This window comes from Carex rostrata, chromosome 18, assembly GCF_964058835.1.
Source record: "Carex rostrata chromosome 18, lpCarRost1.2, whole genome shotgun sequence".
Lineage (NCBI taxonomy): Eukaryota > Viridiplantae > Streptophyta > Magnoliopsida > Poales > Cyperaceae > Carex > Carex rostrata.
In genome coordinates this window covers 690,437-714,259 of record NC_135935.1, presented here as the reverse complement: position 1 = coordinate 714,259, position 23,823 = coordinate 690,437, and the positions used below count along the sequence as shown (strand labels likewise).

Here is a 23,823-nt window from a genome sequence, read left to right as displayed (position 1 = left end):
TTGAATTTTTATTTTCTTTTAAAAAAATATAGATACTGAATAACTTATTCGGTACCTCTTATTTATATTTAAACCTGTAGCGAATAATCGGGTACCACCCAATTTTATAATTTTTTTTTTATAATTTCTGTCAAGTAAAAACTTGGGTGATACCAAAATAGCCTATGCTATTTATGATTTTTGTCAAAAAGAAAAAACCAATTAAGTTAATTCTCTAAATTGTCTTTTTCTAATCACGATTAAAAAAAATCAAGCACAAAGGCATTATAAGGTACTTAGGAAGGAATTTTGATCCTCCACGCGAATCTCAAACGAATCCTAACAGTTTACGTAAACACTGAATTAAATTTGATCCAGTTGGAACTAATCTGAGCCGTCCGTTTACATAGATTGCCCCTCTGGTCTATGGGGATTGGGGAGATACGGACTCAGGTACCTTAGATAAGAAAAAACATTGCCTCCATTTCTAAAAAATATAGAGATGGCCAGTATGCGATGCACTTCAACAACAGCAAGTAACGAGATTAAATCACAAAAAGTACATGTTCAAAATTCAAGTAATCCATAATCCAACAGGCAACAGCGGATGTCTGAGTTAGAAAAACTCTTATTTAAAAAAAAAATAAAAGAAAACAAAATCTCAAGTCATTATAAAGTTTACAAAAATAAATATCTGTTATTATACATACGATGATACGAACGTTATTCACCCAAAGGAAACTGATTTCTCCAATGTTGTAAGAAATGGAGGGCGATGTGAAACTGAATTGTTCTGCTTTCTTGGGTTTCCTTTATGCTTTTTACTTGTTCTTTTCATCTTTTGAGATGACTTTAATTTGAGATACAATGACCAGATATTCAATCGAATCAAATGCTTTTCCTTTTGTACATCTTATTTCTGGGTTTTTATTCTTCCTAAGATAAAATATCTGTTCTATTCGGTTAAATTTGTGTGCATTCAATTTGACCATTGGATTTGAACCGGTAGCCAAGTGCATGTTAAAATTTGACCATTCATATATTAATTTTCTATATGAAGGTCCAAGGCTCCAAGCACATGTTACCCAAAATTGAATGCTCCAAAAGTCATAACCAGTTGCCAAGTGCTTATTTTCTTCTCAGCTAATTAAACAATAACAAAGATTTACAGAGGGCTAATTAAAACCGCCATAATGCCCCAATAGTAGTTGTAGGAGAGTCACCAAATTGAAAAGGAAGAGGCATCCGATGCCAATGAATTTTGATGCAATGGATGTCAATTTATTGATTCAAGTTTGAAAAAAAAAAAGACAATCTAAAATGAGGACGTGTATGCATCAAAGTTAATTTTGTGTTCGTCTATTTTATGATTTTAAATGGACGAAACATATGGTTAACTTGACCATTCAATTTGAATTAATCGAGGGTTTTGTATTTTTCCTGATAATAAAAGCAGTACTTTATTTCCTTTTCTTTTTGCTAATTTTTTTTTGGAATTAATTTCCGTGGAAAATAAGTAATAAGTTTCGTCAAGCAGGCATTTAAAATAAAGAAAGTTGTCAAAAATCTATAATTTTTGGATCAATTTTTTTATACTGAAATGATATGAAGATTTTGTGTAATAAAACGAGCGTTACTTTAATGTGTTCGCATTATTCTGTTTTACTGGATATCAGGGTTTTTAGGAATAAAGATTTTGCTTAAGGTTATGTAAATTTTTAAGAAAAAAAAACTGTTCATGGTTATAAAAAATTAACTGACATGATCTTAATAAATATATTTTGTAAAATATATCTAATTTTGTTATTTCATTTACAAATTTTTGTACCTATATCAGTAAACCAAGTTTTTGAAATATTACATTTATAAAATTTTCAACAAAATTTGCAAAATGTGAGTGAAATAAATTGTTCTTTTGTATTTTACACACGAAGAACAAATAGTTTATCTTTTTTTTTCATAACATAGATATTGTTACCTTATTAAATTTGCATTTATGCAATGAAATTTACAAACTTTCTTCTCATGTGATTGAAAAATAGTCTGTTTATTTTATACTTATCATCAAATATGCATGAAAACATAAAGTATATTTGATAGTTTACTAAAAAGAAATACTAAATAGAAAAAAAATACAGCCTGCATTTATTAAATGATAAAATGCAATTTAGATAATCACTTAAAAGTTTATGTGAAGACATTTATCAATAAATATATATATATAGTAGAACTAGGGTGTTCTTAAGTTCACCAAGTTCTTTGGTGAACTCAACTCTAAAATCCGTCAAATCGGCTTTAAATGACGAATCTGAACCATTGAAATGCTCCTACCTTACGAGTGATGCGTCTACATGTGAAAATTTTAAACATTCAAATTAATTTCATATAAAGTCAATCGGTCAAAATTAGAAGGTTAATAAATTAATTTTAATGCATTCATTTTTTGAACGTTTTTTGACCGCTTGACTTTATACTAAATTAATTCGAATGTTTAAAATTTTAAGACATAGACACATCACTTGTAAGGTAAGCAGATTTCAACGGTTCGGATTCGTCATTTAAAGCCGATTTGACGAGTTTTACACTTGCGTTTACCAAAGAGCTTGGTGAACTTTTTTTTTTTTAAGGTTAGTGACTTTAAATGCAAACTAACAATTTAATTGATAAAAAAAAGACTTACAACTGGTCAAATGACCCTACTTCCTAGATCTAAATTCAGTTATTCTCATGAAATCACGTAAACCACTCTAATTAACTAATCACACTTATCTGCTCTAAAAAAACACCCTATTATCTCTTTCTCCATCTTTGTCTAAGATTGGATCCACTTTCGTCCGATAACCGCCGCGCTTCAACGGCCGGATTGCTCGCGCTCCGATCAAGATAGGGATAAATACTCTACACTTCGAGCTCCGACAATACCGCACTTTCGGCTCTGATCAGCTCCGCTCGGCTCGGCTCCCTCCCCTTTCCCTCATTCTCTTCTCCGTTTGAGGAGATAGAAACGAGAGAGGGGGAAGGATATCAATATGCCGGAAAAGAAAACTAGAAGTGGAAGGAATGAAATGAAGAAAAGTGGAAGAGGAAAAAGAGAGCGGTGACGGCTAGAGTTTCTCCTCTTGAATTGATCTTTTATCACGCCCTGGACTTGATAAACTTAAGAACACCCTAGTTCTATTCATTAAAATTCTAACTCACAAATAATTTATAAGCCATTTTGTCTCCTGATATATTACAAAATTTATAGAAATGACAAACTAATTGAGTCAAAAAACACGAAACATCGAATCTAGTTATATTTTCACTTAAAATTAACAAGTTGATGAAAGTCGAAAAATCAACCTTTGTTTTAGTGACAAAACATAATTCGCATTGAGAACGTGAGTTTAAAATTCGAATAAGAAACTTTTTGCAAATATTAGAATTTTAAAAGCTAGATCTTTATTTTTGTCAAAAAAAAAAAAAAATCACTCCGTAGGAAATTTGAGCGAAGAAGAAGAAAATCTCCCTCCTTGTCCCCTGGAGTTGATAAAATTTCATGGCAGAGGGGAGGGGATCGCAAATTTGATTGGGAACATTTTTGTCTCACAAATTCTTCTCGTTTATTTTTTGTTTTTATCTGGCATACATGAGGGTTTGGAGACTATGACTTCTTGAATGTTTATATTTTCTGCTGCTACTTTTTCATGTTTTGTTAGTTTTCATTAAGAAAAATTATGGTAGGAGTTATTTTTTTAATTATCTATGAGTATACTTCTTTTTATCTTCCATTCTCTAAATTATGTAACTATTCCTAGTCTAAATTAGAAAAAAAAATTCAAAGAGCAAATGTGGTTTTGTTAATATATAGTAGAGGAGGGTTCAAATGCACCCAAATTTTTGTGCACTCAAATACACTCTATCTTTCAAATCATTTTTCTCCGTTTTCAAAGTCCGAATAGTTAATCCGAACCGTTAGATGCGATCTATATATCCAGATGTGCTTGGAGACCAAATTTTATATTTTTTGAAATTTTTTTACTATTTATTAAACCACTTTGAAAATCGCTGATCCAATGGTCCAGAAAATGTAAAATCAACGATTTTCAAAGTGGCTTAATAAATAGTAAAAAAATTCCAAAAAATATAAAATTTGGTCTCCAAGCACATCTTAATATATAGATCACATCTAACGGATCGGATTGACTATTCGGACTTTGAAAACGAAGAAAAAGGATTTGAAAGATAGGGTGCATTTGGGTGCACAAAAATTTGGGTGCATTTGAACCCTCCTCTATATAGTATTTATATTTTTTTTACGGAAAATAGCTCAAGAAAAAAATAAACGTCTTATTATAATCTCAGCTCTTATATATTCCTTTAATCTTTTCCCGTTTCGTTTGCATGTGCTTTAGTTGTTGGTTTCATGTGTGCACTTAATTGTACAGATTTCTTGAAAAAAATAAAAGGTTGCTAAACCGAAGAATTTTTATTTATAGAAATATTTATAAAATAATATAGGATTTTAGATGGATTGTGGGTAGATTTAGATTTTTTGGAAAGAATTGAATTCTCAATTCCTATGCAAGTCTTATCGGAAAGAAAAGGGGTGAATTCGTCTAAGACAAAAAATAGAATCAGAATTCATGTCGTGTTGTATCGTGTAACTGATCGGAACCGGGGAGAACGAAGGAAACAAAAGGATTTCACGTGACTTTCCTTTCTCGAAATCCCGGTTGAAAAATCATGCCGAAACTAAGAGATTTGACGAAAATTGTACGAAATTGAATTAAAATTGAAACCCTAGATCAATAGTAAAACTGTAAATTGAATGGGATTTTAAAATTTTTAGAAACTGAACATCAATGAATTCTTTTCTGCCTTTTATTCATTTCCAATAAAAAAAATTCAATTCCTAATCAACTCTTTTCATTCCTTCTCCATTAAATTGAACTCTATTTGTTGGTTTTTGTTCCTATCAAAGCCTCAAGGGTCTGAATTTCCAAATCAGATCTTTTGTGACAAAGGAAGATTATAAGTGCATAATGGGTGATCTCCAAAATTCAATTCGGACCTTTAAGAAGGCACCGAATTGAGAATTCAGATCTAACTCAATCTATCTAAAATCCTATATTATGTTAATAATATTTCTATGATTAAAAAATTATGTGTTAACCGTCCGTTGGCAACTTTGTACAGGATTCATTACGGATTTCAATGAGGGTCCGACTTGTCAGGTTAACTCAGTCTCAGTTAATAAGAATGGGTCATTTCATTTCAGTGTCTACATCGACAAAAAGTATGATTTATTTATAAATTTAGAAATTCTACAAAGTGTCCTCCAAACCTTCATTCTCGAAATGGCCCGTGCCTCGCAAATTTGGCACGTGCTAACAAGATTTCGTATGAGGGATATACCTATCCATAATCCATTGTTTAGGAATATGTAGAATAGGATAGCAGGGTACCAGTCCTATGTATAGGTGTTTTTTTTTTTTTTTGAAAGGTTGGTAGAAGCTACCAACTGGTTATGTATAGGTGTTACTGGGAAGATTTTCTTGTTATATTTTTCTTCCTATATGTAACACCATGTACTTTATATTGTTTCAATAAAATGTGCCTACGGGCTTTGAACAAAAAAAAAAAAAAAAAATGGCCCGTTCCAGTTCATCTCACAATTTGTCTCCAAATAAAATAAAATAAAAAGATTTTTTTTATGATATATGATGAAAATTATGAATATTAAAATACGAACGTTTTATACTCTATTTTCTTTTTCAAATAAGATCCATGATGAAATATATTTGAGTTATATCGTGTTGCCTTGCACGCATATGTTTAAAAGTTTCATATACTATTTATAAGGATTGCACTTTGATCATTTACGTGTAAGGTTAAAAGTTTTGACATGAATACTTCAAAGCGTTATAGACAGAGGTTTAAAGACTTGAGAAACAACATTTAAAATGCCTACGAGTGTTTGTTGTCAAATTTTTTTTTATAAGTTACGTGTAAGATTTAAAGCCTTGACACAATTGTTTTAAATGATTGTAGACAAAGGTTTAAAAGTCTGAGAATCAAAATTTAACGTCTCTACGGGCTTTTACTATAAAAAATTTACATCTAAGATTTAAAGGCTTAACACAAATACATTAAAATATTTATAGACATATGTTTAAAGGTTTTGAGAAATAAAATTTAAAGTGTATACGTGCTCTTACATTAAATAAAATTTGATAAGTTGTATCTATGTAATGTTTAAAAATTTGACACGAGTATTTTAAAGACAGAGACTTAAATGTTTGAGAAAACAAAATTTAAAGTACCTACAAGCTTGTATTGTTAGAAAAAAAATACAACGGTACAAATATAACTCAAAAGTATTTCATCATAGATCTCATTTGAAAGAAAAAATCGAGTAAAAGACGTTCGTAGTTTTAAATTCACGAAATTCATCATAGATCGTCAGAAAAATTGACGAGAATGATCAGAGAAAAAAGAAAGTGAGTGAAAAAAAATCCTTTTTTTGTTTAAAATAAATTTAGAAAGAAAATAGTTAGAATTGAACCGGTTAAATTTTAGACTTAAAGGCTTGAGTAGTTCGAGGGACGTTTCGGAGAATGGATTTGGGAAATAAATATGCTGCGATTCTAAAGAATCGCAGGGTCTCTGTTATTTCAAATTAAATCGTTAATCTTTTGAAATGAATGAATCTCAAAAGCAGGTTTTTATGCACAAATCTCAAAACAAATGAAAATTTTAATTTGAAATAGCAGAAACCTGCGATTCTTTGGAACCGCAGCAGATTTATTTCCATGGATTTGAGGGACAGTCAGTCAGTCCCTTTTATAAATCAGTCGATCAGATAATTTCTACACGATTCACATTTTATTTTGTAACATTTATTGGTAAGAGGACCGGTAAGATGTTGTAAACTTGAAGAAATGGAAAAAAGTGAGTCTATGGTACTATGCATATCATGGGTTGTTACAGTGCTACGGCTTTATATTCGAGTTTTCAAATCCTAACGGTCAATCCGAACCGTTCATCTTGTTCTCCGTATTAATATGTGTTTGGAGGCCAAATTTTACATTTTTCGAAATTTTTTTACTATTTTTTTTAGATATTTAGAAAATCACTTGATCTGAAAATTCTGAATCATCCAAAAACAGTGATTTTCAATAAATCTAAAAAAATAGTAAAAAAATTTCAAAAAATATAAAATTTGGTTTCCAAACACATATTAATATGGAGAACAAGATGAACGGTTCGGATCGACAGTTAGAATTTGAAAATTCGAATATAGAGCCGTAACACGGTGCCAAATCGTAATATGCATAGTACCATAGACTCACTCAATGGAAAATGTTGTTTATATCTGTGATTTACTTTCCAAATAGTTAGAATTATTGCCTAAACAAAGCAATAATTAAACTGGCTACTATTAAATTGATTCATATAAAACCTTACCGCTAAGCCCATTTTTCTGGCCCAATATTATTTTCTTTCGAAAAGGATCCCCCGGTTTCTAGTAAAAAGTTTGTTTTGCAGACAAAATTTTAAATTTCTGTCACGATATATATATTTTCAGCGTTAAAATATACTTTATAGCGATCCACTTTCTTCGCATGAATTAGAGGAATATTTTGAAAAGAAAATTACCTCAACGTGAAATTTATAAAAGAAGGTACACATACTAAAAAGATTAAAACCAATCAATGTCTGAACTTAATTGTATATTTTTTGTTAGGAGGGATCCTGTGCAAAAGACGGATAAAAAATAGGAAAATTTGAATTTTGAAGAAGTTCGGAAAAAATGAAAAACAAAAAAGGTAGAGAAGGCTAAGAAAATAAGTATACGTGTTTAATTATTTTCCACACAAATGTAATAAATCCAATGGGAAGAACTCAAACCCGCACAATGCGAAAAGCCTCACCCGGACGACATTTATAAAAAAATTTAGTCCGTAATCTAGAAAAAAAGCACCCACATTCCCATATAATTACACATTTCAACGGGGTTTGAACTTTAAAAAGAAGAAAAAAAAAAAACATACGTAATCGGGTTTCATTTAAAATAACAAGTTGATTAGATAATAATAAATAAGCTAGTGAAAAACTAGCTTATGATCTAGTGATAAAGAAATATGTTACATGATGTCAGAGGTCATGAAATTGGAATTCGAATTAAAAAAATATATTTTGTTGTAATTTCAGAAATTGAGAAAGAATGTTAGATGATCTCCAACCATCTCATTCAAATATAAATGAGCTAGTGAAAATAATATTTTCTTTTATTTTCTATAACTGAACAAGCGTATTTGATAAAGTAAAATATAAATTAAAATTTCCATTTTAAAACGGTAATTTTTCATCTATAGATATTCAAAGAAAGTTTATTAGATATTTAGTTGTAAACGTTTATTATTACAATTATTATTAGGACTTATATTCCGATCCAAATAAATTATAAAATCAAGTTAACGATCGTAGATTCTTTTAGAAGACCCACTAACCATTCAATCAGTGAAATTTAATTATATCACTGTAGAAATAAAATATAAAGTTGCAATAATGTAATAAATAAACATTTTTCAGTTTTGACACACTAGCAACCCTTATTGACGTGGAAATATAATTTATTGACACTACAGTGACCTCCATTGGTCACTATATCTTAGACCCGCCTTTGAAAAATTGACTATATATATACTTGTTCAAAGAATATAAATAATCTTTATTTAAATTACATATCAATTTTATTTTTAAGTACATTAGGTGTCTGATCTATCAACGGCTATGATTAATAAATGAAATTTCGGATTTAATCTTATTCCTCCAATTACATAATATGTCTTATTTTGATTAAATGTATCTATTTTATGTGTAGAAGTCTAGTCTCCATTCCACTATTAAGTACGTTGGGTGTTCAATTCATCAACGACTACGATTGATAAATAAAATTTTGAATTTAATCTCAGTTCTCCAATCACATAATCTGTCTTATTTTGATTAAATGTATCTATTTTATGTTTAGAAGTATAGATTTAGTTAAAAACATACTTACCACACATACTGTCACACGTACACTATAATTAAAATTGAGCGGACTCCGAAATTAAGCCATATATTTCTCGTTTCCTTATTTCTCACTCTTCAATTGAGGAGACTCCACCTTCCATTTTTTTTTATCTCTTTGTTTTCTTACTTCTTCTTCTACGTTTCTATACGGATCACCATGGAAATTAATTTTTTTTTTTTTCTTATTTCTCTTTCTTTGTTTCTATACATATTGCCGTGGAAAATCTAGACGACATAATACCCTCGTGGCCCCGTCTCGCTCTCTCTCAATCCCTCCACTAAAGGAATAGGTGCTTGCGAATTGAATTATTAAGGTAACCCCCGAAGGCACTGTTACTATTCTCTCTGAAATGTTAAACATTTTGCCTAATTTTTTGTTTTGTTTACGTAATTGCCTAATTGGTTGTTAGATTTTTGTGAAATTATGTTATCATTTTGAAGCATCTATTGACAGATTGGACTTAATAATTAATGATATAACACTGCAAACTTTATTTCTTTAAATAAAGCTTTTTATTTCTCTTTCTGAAAACTACTTGCTGGGGCCGCCGATTTCATTTTATATCCATAGGATAGTCATACAGCAACCAATTTGAGATATCACCGACAAAGTAAACCGAATATTGGTACCATGTGTATCCATTACCGCTCCTCATATATGGTACTGCTGTCTTATAATCATATAAAAAAACTCCTCTAGCATTAGATAATTGGGCCCCAACAATGGCAGCCCACCTCTACAATAACGACTTGCAATGTAAATTTGTCATAAGTAAAGTTTTTCTTATGACCCCTTTTTCCCATATGGATTTTGATTCTGTACCATCCAAAAACAATAATAAGTGACACCAGTAAATGTTTAATAGTGTGCTGCTTGTGGCTCATATGTGTAATGTTTTATTTTTATTTTTTTGTAAAGTATCAAGTAGATATTCTGATTGTTATAGTATTTGTTAAGGATCAGATATTCTGACTTTTTGTAAATATGAATTTAGATCTCTTGATAGATGGTGTTCATGAGATGTAAATTTATATAAAATCATGTGTACTATATTGTTACAAATCAATATAAGAATCCACATGTTGATCTTATGCATTTTAAAAAAAAACATTATAAGAATGCACATGTAAATAGACAAGACATAAAGGATAAAAGTGCAATGACCAGCACAAGTTGATCTTATGCAAAGCGCTTAGTGATTCTAAAATAAATAAGCTTACTATTACAAATCATTGTAAAAAATATAAATAAATAAGAATAAGGGACCTATGTGTAAGGAGTTGTTAAAAACTAAAAATATTTAACTTTTAGGTATTTTGTGATTGTCTTCCAAAAATCTGATGTTGAATAATCTAATACAGTACACAATAGATTCAAGAGATTTTATCGCATACACATAAAATGTTGAACACGTTTATCCAATAAACCCTGAAAACTGAAAAGAAAAAATACTGATTTGCTTTTAAGAAACCTTATTTTCAAATAATGAAAAAATAGGGTTCTAAGTTTTGATCTCAATTTCATGCTTCTAAATATATATATGAAACATTAAAAAATAAAAACAGTATTGTACCTATTTTCTATGTCTTATACCAGTTTAAAAACAACACTGTACCAGTTTTTTATGTCTTGTATCAATCCAAACAGTCCATTTAGATAAAAGGCTTATTATTCTTAACATCATTCTCATATTCTTCTAGAATTGCTATGACGTGTTCAAAATCAGTAAGCATTTGCATTTAGAGTATATTTATTATTATTTTTTCACAAATTAATTAGAATATGACAATCAATCTCAACTTCTAAAAATTAATAAGAAAGTTAACGAAGAGATCAACTTGTGTTGATGATCATCTAGCTTTCTTAGAATAAAAATAATTTTTTTGTCTGTTTTGAATTAGGTGTCCAATCTTTTTGTGCTTCTAGAACAAACAATAGAGGACCTTTTCCAATGAATAGTACTTTGAAGGTATGTTAAAATCCAATGGCACTTTGTTGAAATGTTAAATTGAAATTTTCGTATCTGCTGAAAATAAAGAATTCATGGGATATCATGTTCTTCATTATATTGTTTAGGCTGTAATATTAGAAGATTTCTACTTATTTTCTAAACTTTTTATTTAATTATCAATTGCTACTGTTGCACTAGCAATCTAGAGAAAAAAAACAATTGTTTCATGCTACTTTTTATTTATCAATTGTTTTAGGCTACTTTTTATTTATCAATTGTTTTCGGCTACTTTTTATTTCCTTAGTAGTTTAATTAGGATCTTCGTTTTGATTTAGTTAGCTTTTACATTGCCATTCATGTACTTTAATTTTCATTTAATTTCTAGGATATCACCATATTTACTTGTAAGAGGAGAAGGGGTTGTCAGGACAAAAGGGAGAAAGTCACAAATAGGATCCTTGCCTTTTCCTATTTACCTGGTTGCAAAAGGCGGATTGATAGATGTATTTTATGTTTTAAATTAGGAGTCATGGATTCTTTAAAGTAGGTAGTTTTTACTTGTATGTTTTTCTATAATTTTTTCTCTTTTGATAATGTAATATTTAAACGGTTGAGATTGTATGTTTTCTTTTTCTCTTTTGGTTTATTTTTTTTTTTTATGAAAATGTCATTTTTTATGATTTTTTTTCTCTTATAATATGCTCCCGTTGCAACACACGAACACCATACTAGTAATTATATATGTATTAAGAAAAAAAAACATAATTATTAACTATAAAGATATTTTTTAATAGATAATCGTTAATAATTATGTCATTTTAGTTTTACTTGCCAAATAAAAGTTCAACAAATAAGGAGCTAGACAGTACAATGACGGACTCTTAATTAGCATCTATATATTCTGATTTCAAATTATAGGGTAGCAATTGTATTTGCAATTTTAGATATCAATGATAATCATAAATAAAAAGATTTTTTTTAATGAAATTTCTTTCAAAACGTCATGTACTCATGTCGGTAAAAATTAATATTAATTCATATTCGCTCATCTACAAAAAATAATGTGGAATGTATGCGAATTTCTTTTTCATTTCTTGAATACTAAAAACAATCAAAATTAATTGCATGAGTTTTATCTATTATAATTTCAGCCTAATTTCAATTATTTAGTTGTTAATGTTTCCGTCAATATAGTTCTAATTCCCATTATTTAGCTGATAATGTTTTCGTCAATATAGTTGACCTGGAGTCTTAAACCTCTGAGTGGCACTTATTTTCAAATTTCTGATTAAATTAATGGAAGCAAAACCCAACTGTCAAAACTGCACTACATTAAATACTAAAGTTTAACTGTGGCATATTACTAAAGTACTTTCACCGTTGATTCCTTCTAAATTTTTTTGAACCATTTGAATTCTTGAAATGATGCCTCTCTCCATCATCTTCCCTATCATCCTCTCCCCTCCTTTTCTTGTTTGTAAAACTCTCCTTTATTTTCTGCAAAATTACAAAAAAGTGTTAAAAAAATAGTAAAGGGGGCAAATAATGACTTTCTAATATTACAAATGACAGTTTTGTACTTATTTCGTACCATTTGTGACATTCTCTTAGCATCGGACACTCGTTCAAGGAGCATAAGTACTTCGGCTTCCTCTGCAGGATACTCCTCAAGCTTCTTGCCTACACCAAAAGAGGGATAGGAAAATTACCATATGCAAAAACCTTGTATAAGTGGTAATTGAACAACAACGGATATTCAGGATTACTATTAACAGGTGCTAGATTGGCTCGTTATTTGACATTTTTTCGCTCATTAGTGATTTATTGAATGTGATTTGCTAAATTGAGGCACAAATATGTTGCATCTACTTGTATACTCAAATCCACCAGAGAAATGTTCATACCAATGAGCTGTTCAATCTGCAAATACCACTCGACCTCATATTGGTTGACAAGTGCTACCGCAAGACCAGATCTCCCTGCACGCGCAGTTCTACCAACACGATGTATGTAATCCTGAATTATAACAATAATAGTGAAAGTGAAAATATTTTATCCACAAAAGACAAAAGCATACAGAAACTAAGCCAGGATGTACAGTAGAAAACCAATTCGAATTAACTAGGTGTAAGAGATTAACATCAAGATTTAAAAACATTAAATTACGAACCTTAGAATTTGTTGGGATATCATAATTGATAACCACATCAACAGAAGGGATATCAAGACCTCTACTTGCAACGTCTGTACATATGAGAATATTGCATTCTCCTGCCTTAAACTTCGTCAAAGCTCCCAACCGCTTGGCCTGTAAAAGAAAATTTCAGCACCAAGTTAGATCTTCAATAATTTAACTGTGAGAACAAAATAATTCAAAGCAAACAAACCTGGCTCATCTGGCCACTAATGGGGATAGCCTTTAGACCAAGATTTCGAAGTATAAGAGCGAGGATCCTTGTAGCTTCGCATGTTCTTGTGAAAACCATGGAGGTACTGCCCGGCATCTCGGTCAAAATATATACCAAATAACAGTCCTGAAAGCAAATAAGAAATATATACATGGTTAGAAAGTTAGAAAAACTGACTATATGACTGTCAGGATCTCTAGATTCCTTGACAACAGCTAAATAGCATGCAAATCTAGAGCTTAATGCTAACTTTTTCTTAATATAATATCAGCAAAGTTCCAATCAATCTGATACTTTTCCTCGATAAAAATGAGAACAGAACAAAATATTTAGTTTAGTTTAACAGGTCTGGATACTTTTTAACACAGTGCAGACCCAGCCTAAATCAGAACGATTGTCACCAAAGTGAGAGAGAGAAAACAGTTGGTAAAAGAGAGAACCTTATATTTGGCAGGAACAAAGCGGAACTGTTGCTTAAGAGTGTCGACTGTAGAGTACTTTGAGGCAGCCTCTATCTGGATTAATATCAAGAGGGAATAAAATCATTAATACAGAAATTAATAGAATAACCTTACAGCTTTAAACAAAGAATTAAATGGATACAAGCCAAATATCATGAGGTAGAGGCTAGACCTTGACAGGGTTCCGGAGACATGCCCGTTGTAGCTTATTGACCTGAGAAAAAGGAATGAGAATGATTTTCCAACAAATCAAAATTTAAAATTTAACTGAAAAGTTAACAACAAAACTCAAAGAGAATGAGAAAGCTACCCAGCAATGATCACTTTCTTACCTTCACAAATATTTGCCAAAACAAGAATGATTAAAAAAAATTCCAAACAAGAAATTACAAGCAATATTCACAAGATTTAATATGACTAATAGATGATTAAAAAGTCCAATTAGCATATAAGACATAATTAAGCTGTCATTATGAAGGCCATTTATTTACATGGGATGAAAAAGTACATTTACAACATAAAAAGGCCTGTATATCATGATAAATTAATATTGACATGGCCTATGTAATGGTTTAGGTTATTGATGATTCTTGTAATTTTGCACATCTTCAATGATATTTTATATTTTCTGGGGCACACTTGATATTTACGAGGCTTTACAGGAAATTAGATAAATTCAGCCAAATAGAAATAAGATCACAAAAAAAAAAATAATAATAAATAACTTTTTGGTGAAATTACCTTGTTAGTCATAGTAGCAGAAAATAGATACGTTCTTCTCTCCTTGGGAATAGCCTTGAGTATATCATCAATGGCTTTCTCAAAGTCCATGTTTAGCAACCTATCGGCCTCGTCCAACACCTATTCATATCACAAGAAGAGTAAAATATCAATGATTTTACTAAGTTGAAGACAATTGTTCACATTCCTACAGCTGTAATGCATCAAGAAACATAGAAGATGTTAAAAAAAATTCAATTTTTATTACAATTTGCTTCGCTAAATACAAACAGGTAAAAGAGCCTTTACCAAGTATTTCAATGTCCGAAGGCTAAAACCTTTTGTGTTGGTCAGATGATCCAAAAGACGACCGGGAGTAGCCACCTAAAAAGAAAAGGAAATAATATCAAATTGTTTGTGCAAACATGTTATTCTGCATTACAATAAAATTGTAATCTTCTAGTAAGAAACCTAAAAAAGGGTTAATAGCTACCACTATATGTGGCCGCTTTCCAAGTGATAAGGCTTGCTGCACCATATCCACTCCGCCAACAAGCTAAAGTTGATTAGAAACAAAAAAAAAAAAAACGTTAGCTCTGTTTAGGTTTTGTCAGGGGAAAACAACTACATCAGTAGCTTACTATAATTACAAAAACAACAAACAGAAATAGATTGCTTTCTTCTAAAAAATGAGAGAGAAATAACAATTACTCACAACAGAGCACTTGACTCCAATTCCTGATCCCAGAGCCTCAAACTGCTCACCTATTTGAATTGCCAATTCCCTGTATTAAACAAGAAAAGAGGGTACAGTTTTAGTAAAAAACTAATAATTGAAATAACAAATTAAAAAATATCAAGTGAGACAAACCTAGTGGGAGAAAGAACACAGGCAAAAAACGGACTCTTATGTTCAAGTAAAGACTGGAGAATCGGAAGTGCAAAAGCACCAGTCTTCCCCGAGCCGGTCTGTGCTAGACCAATTAAGTCTTTTCCTGATTAAATAAAAAAAAAAAGATAAACAAAAGCTGTTTATACCAAGTCCATATGCTTAAAGTGGGTAGATCACACACCAATTATTCCTTGAATACAAATTTCATTGAACCATCCTGGATTGTGCAAATATACATTAACTAAGGCCCGAGTTAGAATGAACAATTAAAAACACAAATAAACAAGTTAAAAAATAACCATGATGCCAGGAAGATAGGGTTGGTATATGCAAGTTGCCAGAATCATTGAGACCACCAATCATATTTGTGTATGAGAATGGTTCGTTAAAATGTGGGAATATCAAGATTGAGCACTAATCAATGCGAAACTGGGGTCAATTTTTTGCATTATGAAATAAGGTATAAATGATACTTAATTACATAACTAAAAAACAGCGTAACCAATTTCAAAGTCTCAAATCACGGGGGCAAATATTGTTCCAATTGAATTTGGCAACAAACAATAACTATTATAAAATACTCGTCGATGTGAAAAGAGTTGACCTTCAAGCGCATAAGGGATTGCCTCAGCTTGGATTTTGGAAGGACTCTTCCAGTTCAAGCTCTCACATGCCTCTACCAGCTCTACGCATACCCCAAGTTCCGCAAATGTCTTCTCCTCCTTGTCTTTCACTAGATCCTCCGCCATGGGTTCTGAAGAGAAATAAAAAAGAGGCGCAGACACAAGAAAAGGTATAAAACCGTAAACACAGAGAACACAAAGAAAGAGAGACGGAGCTTAGAGATGATATTAAAAGACCAAAGATCGAGCACCCGCCGCGATTTCGGAGTAGGAATGAGGAATGGAAATTCGTATCCTCTGCATTTAACTCAAAAGAGAATCTTTTGAGTTAATTAATCTTGATCATTCAATTGATTTTAAGAATCGTGCAGACTAGATTCGCACTAATATTAAAGGGCCCTTTATCATAAGCATGGTCAGATTAGCTCTGTTTAAAATCAGACGGTTGATATCCATTAACTCAAAAGATTCAATACAGAGGATGCGCATCGAGGAATGGAGGCACAAGAGCGGTGGAGAGAGGAAATATCATCCTCTCCAATACCTTATAAGGGAATCTTTTACAATTACTAAATCTGGACCGTTTTTTTTAACTTGGCACGAATCTCAAAGCCCAATAATACTGCCCCTGTGATGACCCGAATCTCAAACCGTAAAGTGAAGGTAATCCTATGCAATACCTGAGGATACGGATTCGTGGAGAGAGAGGGGTTTATGGCTTTGGATTTGGATTTGGATTTGGAGAATTAAGCGCCGACAAGTAATTTTAGGGAAAAGGGTTTATGGTACGGGCTATGGCTTTGAGCTTCTGAACAAAAGAGGGTTTATGGTACTTGGCCGCTTGCTGTGCTTTGATATATGAAACGTCGGATTCATATTAAAATTCGTGTCAAATGATGGCGCTGAATAATGTCTTGCTTCTGTTGGTTTGGTAGAGGAGTCGTCCCTTATTATTTTTTTCCTGCCCGCTCTCTCTGAAATCTGAATCTTCATTCGATTCTCTTCAGGCCCGAACCCTGTTCGGATTGAAATTGAAATATATAAATAAAGTCTTATTTATGATCGTCTCGAAATTAAAGACTAATTGCTCATGTTCAGCCCATTCAATTTTATTCAAAACTGAGCCCTGTTAGGAATTAGTCCTGTTCAAAACAGGCCTGTTTCAACCAGCATCGCAGAACTGTGGACAACCAACCAAGCTCTGTTATGGACAACTACACTTGTATTTAGATCGCTGCCTTGCTTTTCAAATTCGGCCACTTGTCAATAATGTATGGACAATTAATTCAATTCATTAAATTTTTGAATCAGCAACTGAATAGAGTCCATTTTGAATTATAACTAATTGGAAACAATGCAAAAAACCAAGTCGGTCGACCCTTTGACCGAGTTGGAACCATATATTAAACCAAAGTTCTAATTTTCTTTATATATGATAATTTATTTGTATAAACTTGTAAAAAATGTCAAGAGGATTCATTAATTGAACACCTTATAGCTAGTACGGCCCTAATGCTGGGTAACCAGGGTGACCGCTCCGGATCCCAAAATTCAAAAGGTCCCAAAAAATAAAAATATTTTGCATATATTAAAACATACATATATATATATATAGAAAGAGAGAGTGACTAATGTGCATTCGTATGCATATGACCCGATGTGCATACAGTCCAAATTTAAAATTTCAAAATCCAAAATGTTGATCTAAACCGTTCATCTTGTTCTCCGTATTAATATGTGCTTGGAGACCAAATTTTACATTTTTCTGAATTTTTTTACTATTTAAGTATTTATTAAGCCACTTTGAAGATTGCTAATTCAATGGTGGCTGCTGATTTTACTGTTTTGTTAAGCCACCGTTGGATCAACAATTTTCAAATTGGCTTAATAAATAGTAAAAAAAATTCAGAAAAATGTAAAATTTGGTCTCTAAGCACATATTAATATGGAGAACAAGATGAACGGTTCGGATCAACGTTTTGAATTTTGAAATTTTAAATTTGGACCGTATGCATATCGGGCCGTATGCATATCGGGCCATATGCATACAAATGCACATTAGTCTCTCTCTCTCTCTCTCTCTACATATATATATATATTAAAAATAAATAATATATTAGAGCTCAAACTTTTCTATAAATAGGTATAATCTATCGGTATATTAATAAAAAATTGTATATGTCAGTATTGTAAATAATAATGTATATGTGCTTGTTGAACGGACAAGATACCGTCATGCGATTAATCAATATGCGGCCAGTTAATCAGAATTATGCTGACGATTTTGAATTTTTATTTTTATTAAAAATAATTTATTTAACTCATCAAACTTATCAAATAAACTTAATTTAACTTAGTTCTATTATTATAAGTTTATAACATGACACTACGCTTAACAATACACACACATGCACAACATATTTATTTAATGGTTTTTTTTTTAGAATTAAGCATTTTCAAATATTCATAATATATTATTTGAAAGACATGAAACATTTCAACATAAAATCACTAAATTTAGTTTGTGATAACAATTTAATTACATATATGAACATACTGTACTAATTGAAAAAATTAATACTAATAATATATTGTTTGAAAGACATGAAACATTGCAACGTAAAAGTACTAAATTTAGTTTATGATAACAACTTACTTTCATATATGAACATGTCGTACTAATTAAAAAAAAAATACATCAGCAAGTAAAAAAAAATGGTATATAAATAATAGAGGAATTAATCAATTAATTCAAAGTAAGTAAGAAGAAAAAAAATATATATACAAAAATTGGATGTATAGCCAAGTACAAATAAAATAGCAATACATGATTTATGAGACTTATTATCACACAGTCACAGAAAAAAGCAATATAAAAATAAATAATCACTGGAATAAACGAAATAAATGAGAATAAACAAAAATAAATGGACTATCAAACGAGAATAGACAAAATAATTGAGAATAATTGAAAAAAAATCCACTAATAGATCTCCGATAATTGTATTTGTAACAGTTTGACCGTCGTTAATGATTAAACAGGCATATAATTGACCGTTAAGACCATTTTTTTATAACATTGGTATATATAAAAGGGCCCAAAATTTTCTCCCGTCCCGGACCCCAAAATCTTTAGGACCGGCCTTGCCGACCGTGGCCTGATGAAGTGACAGCTTCACTACAAATTTTTGCTGCAATATATTAATAAAAAAAACTATATTAGTTTTACCAAATTGAACCAGCAAAAACAATTATGCATTTGTATAAAGAGATGTGCTAGTTGCATCAAAACCACTAATATAACTATCCCACCATCTAGCCCCTACAAAAATTTCAAATAAAATATAATGTAAGAAAGTAGAGCTCAATGAGGAGGTTTAGATTCTTTGCCAGAAACATACAACTATACAAGTCATTGCACAGCCATAGGTTCTTCAAAGTAAAATAGTACACAACTACAAATATATACAATGTATAAGTCATTGTTTGGTACTAAAAAAAATAACCCAATAGGTTCTTCAAAGTTCAGTTTAGTAACTTTTCAGTGCACAGTCATGAAATAATGGTAAATAAAAGAAAAAAAATATATATGTCACCAAATTCACCCAAATCTCAATATTCTCAGACTGAGAGTCAGAAATCAGAATTTAATATTACTAACAATTTTATAGTACGTCGAGAGATACCTCAGAAAAAGAAAAATGCTTCATATCTTCAATCTTGTTACTTCTCGTATCTGTGTTGATCTCAATCTTATCAGATCCTTCTTCAACCTCTATAATTTTTTTGTTGCTGCAATAAATTTATATATACGAGGAGGGATCCACTTACAACATTTAAAAGTTACAGCATCTTTTATTTTTATTTTTTTTGCGATTTTTAAAGTCCAAATAGTCGATCTAAACCATTAAGTGTGATATCTATATTAAAATGTACTTGAAAATCAAATTTTATATTTTTTTTTAATTTTTTTTACTATTTATTAAGTATTTTACAAAAGTTTTGAGACAATTTTGGACCACTAAAAAACAACAATTTTGTAAAATACTTAATAAATATAAAAAAAATGTAAAATTTGTTCTCCAAGCACATTTTAATATAGATATCATGTTGAATGTTTGGATCAACTATTTGGATTTTAAAAATCATAAAATCAAATTGTTGTAAAGGTTTAGGGCTATATATATATACTAGTATCGTGCTCATGCATTGCAACGGAGACATAATATAAGAAAAAATTATAAAAAATTATTTCAATGAAAATAATAATTATTCAAAAATTAAGAGACATGCTAAGAATTTATATAATTATGTATTTTTAATTAACTTGAATTGTGATCTCTAATAATAATTTGATGATGTGATTATTCTTTATTTTTAAGTGCCAATGATATCAAATAATAGTTCGATTCGAATCTAATATCAAATATCGTACAACAATTCAATATCGACATATAATTTGATATCAAAAAACATAAATAGAAACTGTTATCATGTGTATATATAAAATATATATATACACACACATATTATAAGAGAAATATATACACACAAGTTTCAATTTATATTCTTTTTTTTTGTTTTCAATTTATAATATATACACAGACACACACACACTGATATATTCCAGTGTTCTAAATAGCGCGCTATAGCGTTTTTGGACCCTAAACGCTAAGCTATAACATTAAAACACGCTATTTGAGCTACGGACGCTATAGTGGTAATAGCGGTCTGCTATAGCGCATAGCGTGTAGCGCAAATAGCGCGCGCTATGCAACATGAGTTTTTTTTTCAATTTATATGGGCTTTAAAATAAATAGATGTTGAAGATATTGTTTAATTTTGATGAATATTACATTATATCAAATTCAAGGCCGCTATAATAAATTTTTTATTTTGTCCTTGGTTTTTTTTAACTGATGATAAATCAAATAAATAATTGGTAAATTATGAAAATTTTAGGGACTAACAAGAATTTCTTCAAGGATCATCTGTTTATTTTACTAGAAGTATGCATTTTTTTTTTCAATTTCTAGGTTAATTTGAAATTTAAATAGAAAAAAGATAAATTATGTTATGATGTTGAAGATATTTTGAATAGAAAAAGATCGATAGTTTATGATATTAGTATTACTATGAATATTTTGAGTCACAATTTGAATTTTGTATTGGTTCAATATGAATATTATAATTTTTTAATCAATTTGGTATTATTTATTGTTCTATGAGACTAGATAATGTTGATATTTAGTCCAAACATATAATATAATTTTTATAAAAATAAAAAACGCTATGTGGCATAGCTTTCGTTATAACGACGTTTTTCTCTATAGCTTTTTTTAGAGGCTCCCCGCTATGACGCAATAAACGCTATTTAGAACCTTAATATTTTCTAATGCCGCCAGGGTCTTGAGTCATATATTCTTAAACAGTGACTGTCTCTACGATCAGGTACTTGAGTCACGGCATGCGCTCTGCTCTGTTGAGTTTGTAAATATTACCTTAATCGATTTTGGGAGAGAAAAACGAGAGAAGAGAAAGAAGGAAAGAAACAAGAGAAGCATCTGATAACTACCGTAAAAGAGAAAGGAAGGAAGAAATTTTATATGCCCGGATAGAAAGAAAAAAAATATATAAAAAAGGCTGGGGGCTAAAGTGCATAAGAAAAAATTACGGGTTTGATGGATTGAAAGATTTGAATGGAGAATTTCGAATGGGAGATGGAAACATTTCTCTTTTCTCTTTTCTCTTTTGAGATGCAACTTAACGCAACTCAATAAACGAGTGGTCACCAACTCACTATCAAGTGGTACATAGCACTCACAATTCAACCCAAATTTCACCATCTCAACTCTCAAGGTCCAATTAAGTCTTATTCAACAGTTCGAAGAGCACTGCCTAAGGGCTTACAACTTGCAAAAAAAAAAAAAAAAAAAAAAAAAAACAGTTCGAAGAGCACTTGTATGGCTTTTGGTTTCCTTTGTGTAGGTCAATTGTCCAAGCGGAGATCGAGATCCCATTTAGCTGATCCCATTTTGATAAGTAATTGACTTGGTGGAGATCAGTGTTGTAAATAACGGTACACAATCGTCAGACGGGTAAGGTACCGCCAAGTGATTAATCGAAAAAAAAAATAGAAATAATAAAAAATAATCGATTGCTTAATCAGCCTAAATGAACGTCTTTTTACAACACAGGTGGAAATAAATATGTTGTTAACGGAATAACATGAGCATGTTATTCTGATTTAGCTGTTCATCTTTGTTGAGAATTTGAACATTAAAATTTACTTCATCGAATCAAATAAGTATATAAACAGTTGAAATCAGAATAACAAGTTTCCCGAAACTTTTATTCACATTAAATAGAAAATTAAAAAAAAAAAATGAGAAAAGAGATGGACAATTTTAAAAGTGAAAAGGCATGATTTCCGATGGCATCTCAGTGGGAAAAAATCAGTGATTTTGTATCTATCTTGAAAAATAGTAGATAATTTTTAAAAATTATAAAATTTCATTTCTAAGCGTATTTTAGTATGGATATTATGTCGAGCGGTTCGAATCGACAGTTTGAATTTTGAGAACGAAAATATAAAATTTGAGATATGATGAAATATGAAAGACAGTGTATTGGAACCCTCCTACTGTATTCAACATAGTTTGAGATTGAATCATATCTTCTTCTTCTTCTTTCAATTTCTAAATTTTTGTACAAAAATAAAATAAAAAATATTTTCTATCCAGAAAAAAAATCGCATTTTTCTTCATTTGTTCGTACAAAAAAAATAAACCACCAAAAATAAATGTATTTGAATCCACCTCTTTATAAATATGAGTTATGATGAGATACAGAGATAGTTATATCAGCCGTCATTCATTAACATAATAACATAGTCAACAAATGAAGTTGAATTCCCTATATAACAAATATTTGTTTTGCCAAGAAATATATGGACGGAGAACAGAAATGTTGTAATGACGGCTAATGATCATTGAAGTAGATTTGTTGTCGTGATTAATTTAATTAAATTTGAAAACAAAAATTCAATGGTCTAAAAACAACGATTTTGTAAAATACTTAATAAATAATGAAATAATTAAAAAAATATATAAAATTTGATTTGCAAACACATTGTAATATATCAATCATGTTGAATGATTTAGATTGACTGTTTGAATTTTAAATTTTTTTAAAATATAGAATGTAACCTGATATTACTAAAAAAGAGAATGTGGGGATCCCTCCTCTCTTTATATGTATATATTTCAAATTCTTTACAATGTTAGCAAAAACCATTCTCAATTCTGAAGTAGAATTTGTTGATATTATTCAACTTGTTTATTTGGATGCTTCATTGGCTCATTGCAGTTAATATCAAACATTTTTTTTTTTTTTTCCTTCGAGCGAATGTTGTAAATAATTTTTGCATTCTGTTTAATAAATTGGTGAAGGGAAAAGGACTCCGGATATTAATTTTAATTGAAAAGGGCCTGTCAAGCACGTGGGGCCTACGCTCTGAAAGGCACTCAAGGTAGGCAAGTTTATCACGAGTCGTGTCACATCCATCTTTTTCTTTTCTTTTTTTCTTTTTTCGGCAGATATTTCAAATTTGATTAAATTCAATCTTAATCAAGATCTAATTGCATAATTATGTCTCGTGTCGTGTTTTATATTAAGATCTTTTTTTAAAGGTATATTTGATTGTTACCGAATTATACATATGTTATT

General features: G+C 30.4%; 1 protein-coding gene and 1 long non-coding RNA gene across 2 annotated transcripts; both read right to left on the bottom strand.

Annotated features, from left to right (window-relative positions):
• Positions 1-12,285: 12,285 nt before the first annotated feature.
• LOC144569623 (DEAD-box ATP-dependent RNA helicase 10-like) lies at positions 12,286-16,357 on the bottom strand. The gene is made up of 13 exons (XM_078320074.1): positions 16,077-16,357; positions 15,452-15,575; positions 15,296-15,365; positions 15,074-15,136; positions 14,890-14,964; positions 14,602-14,721; positions 14,033-14,074; positions 13,840-13,914; positions 13,379-13,525; positions 13,162-13,299; positions 12,896-13,007; positions 12,583-12,671; positions 12,286-12,488 (listed from the first exon to the last, which is right to left on the bottom strand). The coding sequence occupies exons 1-13, from the start codon at positions 16,219-16,221 to the stop codon at positions 12,366-12,368; spliced, it is 1,323 nt and encodes a 440-aa protein (XP_078176200.1). The 5' UTR covers positions 16,222-16,357; the 3' UTR covers positions 12,286-12,365.
• Positions 16,358-17,386: 1,029 nt separating this feature from the next.
• On the bottom strand, positions 17,387-19,891 carry LOC144569671 (uncharacterized). The gene is made up of 3 exons (XR_013516124.1): positions 19,782-19,891; positions 19,248-19,286; positions 17,387-17,604 (listed from the first exon to the last, which is right to left on the bottom strand). It is a non-coding gene; the product is annotated as an uncharacterized LOC144569671 (long non-coding RNA).
• Positions 19,892-23,823: the final 3,932 nt, after the last annotated feature.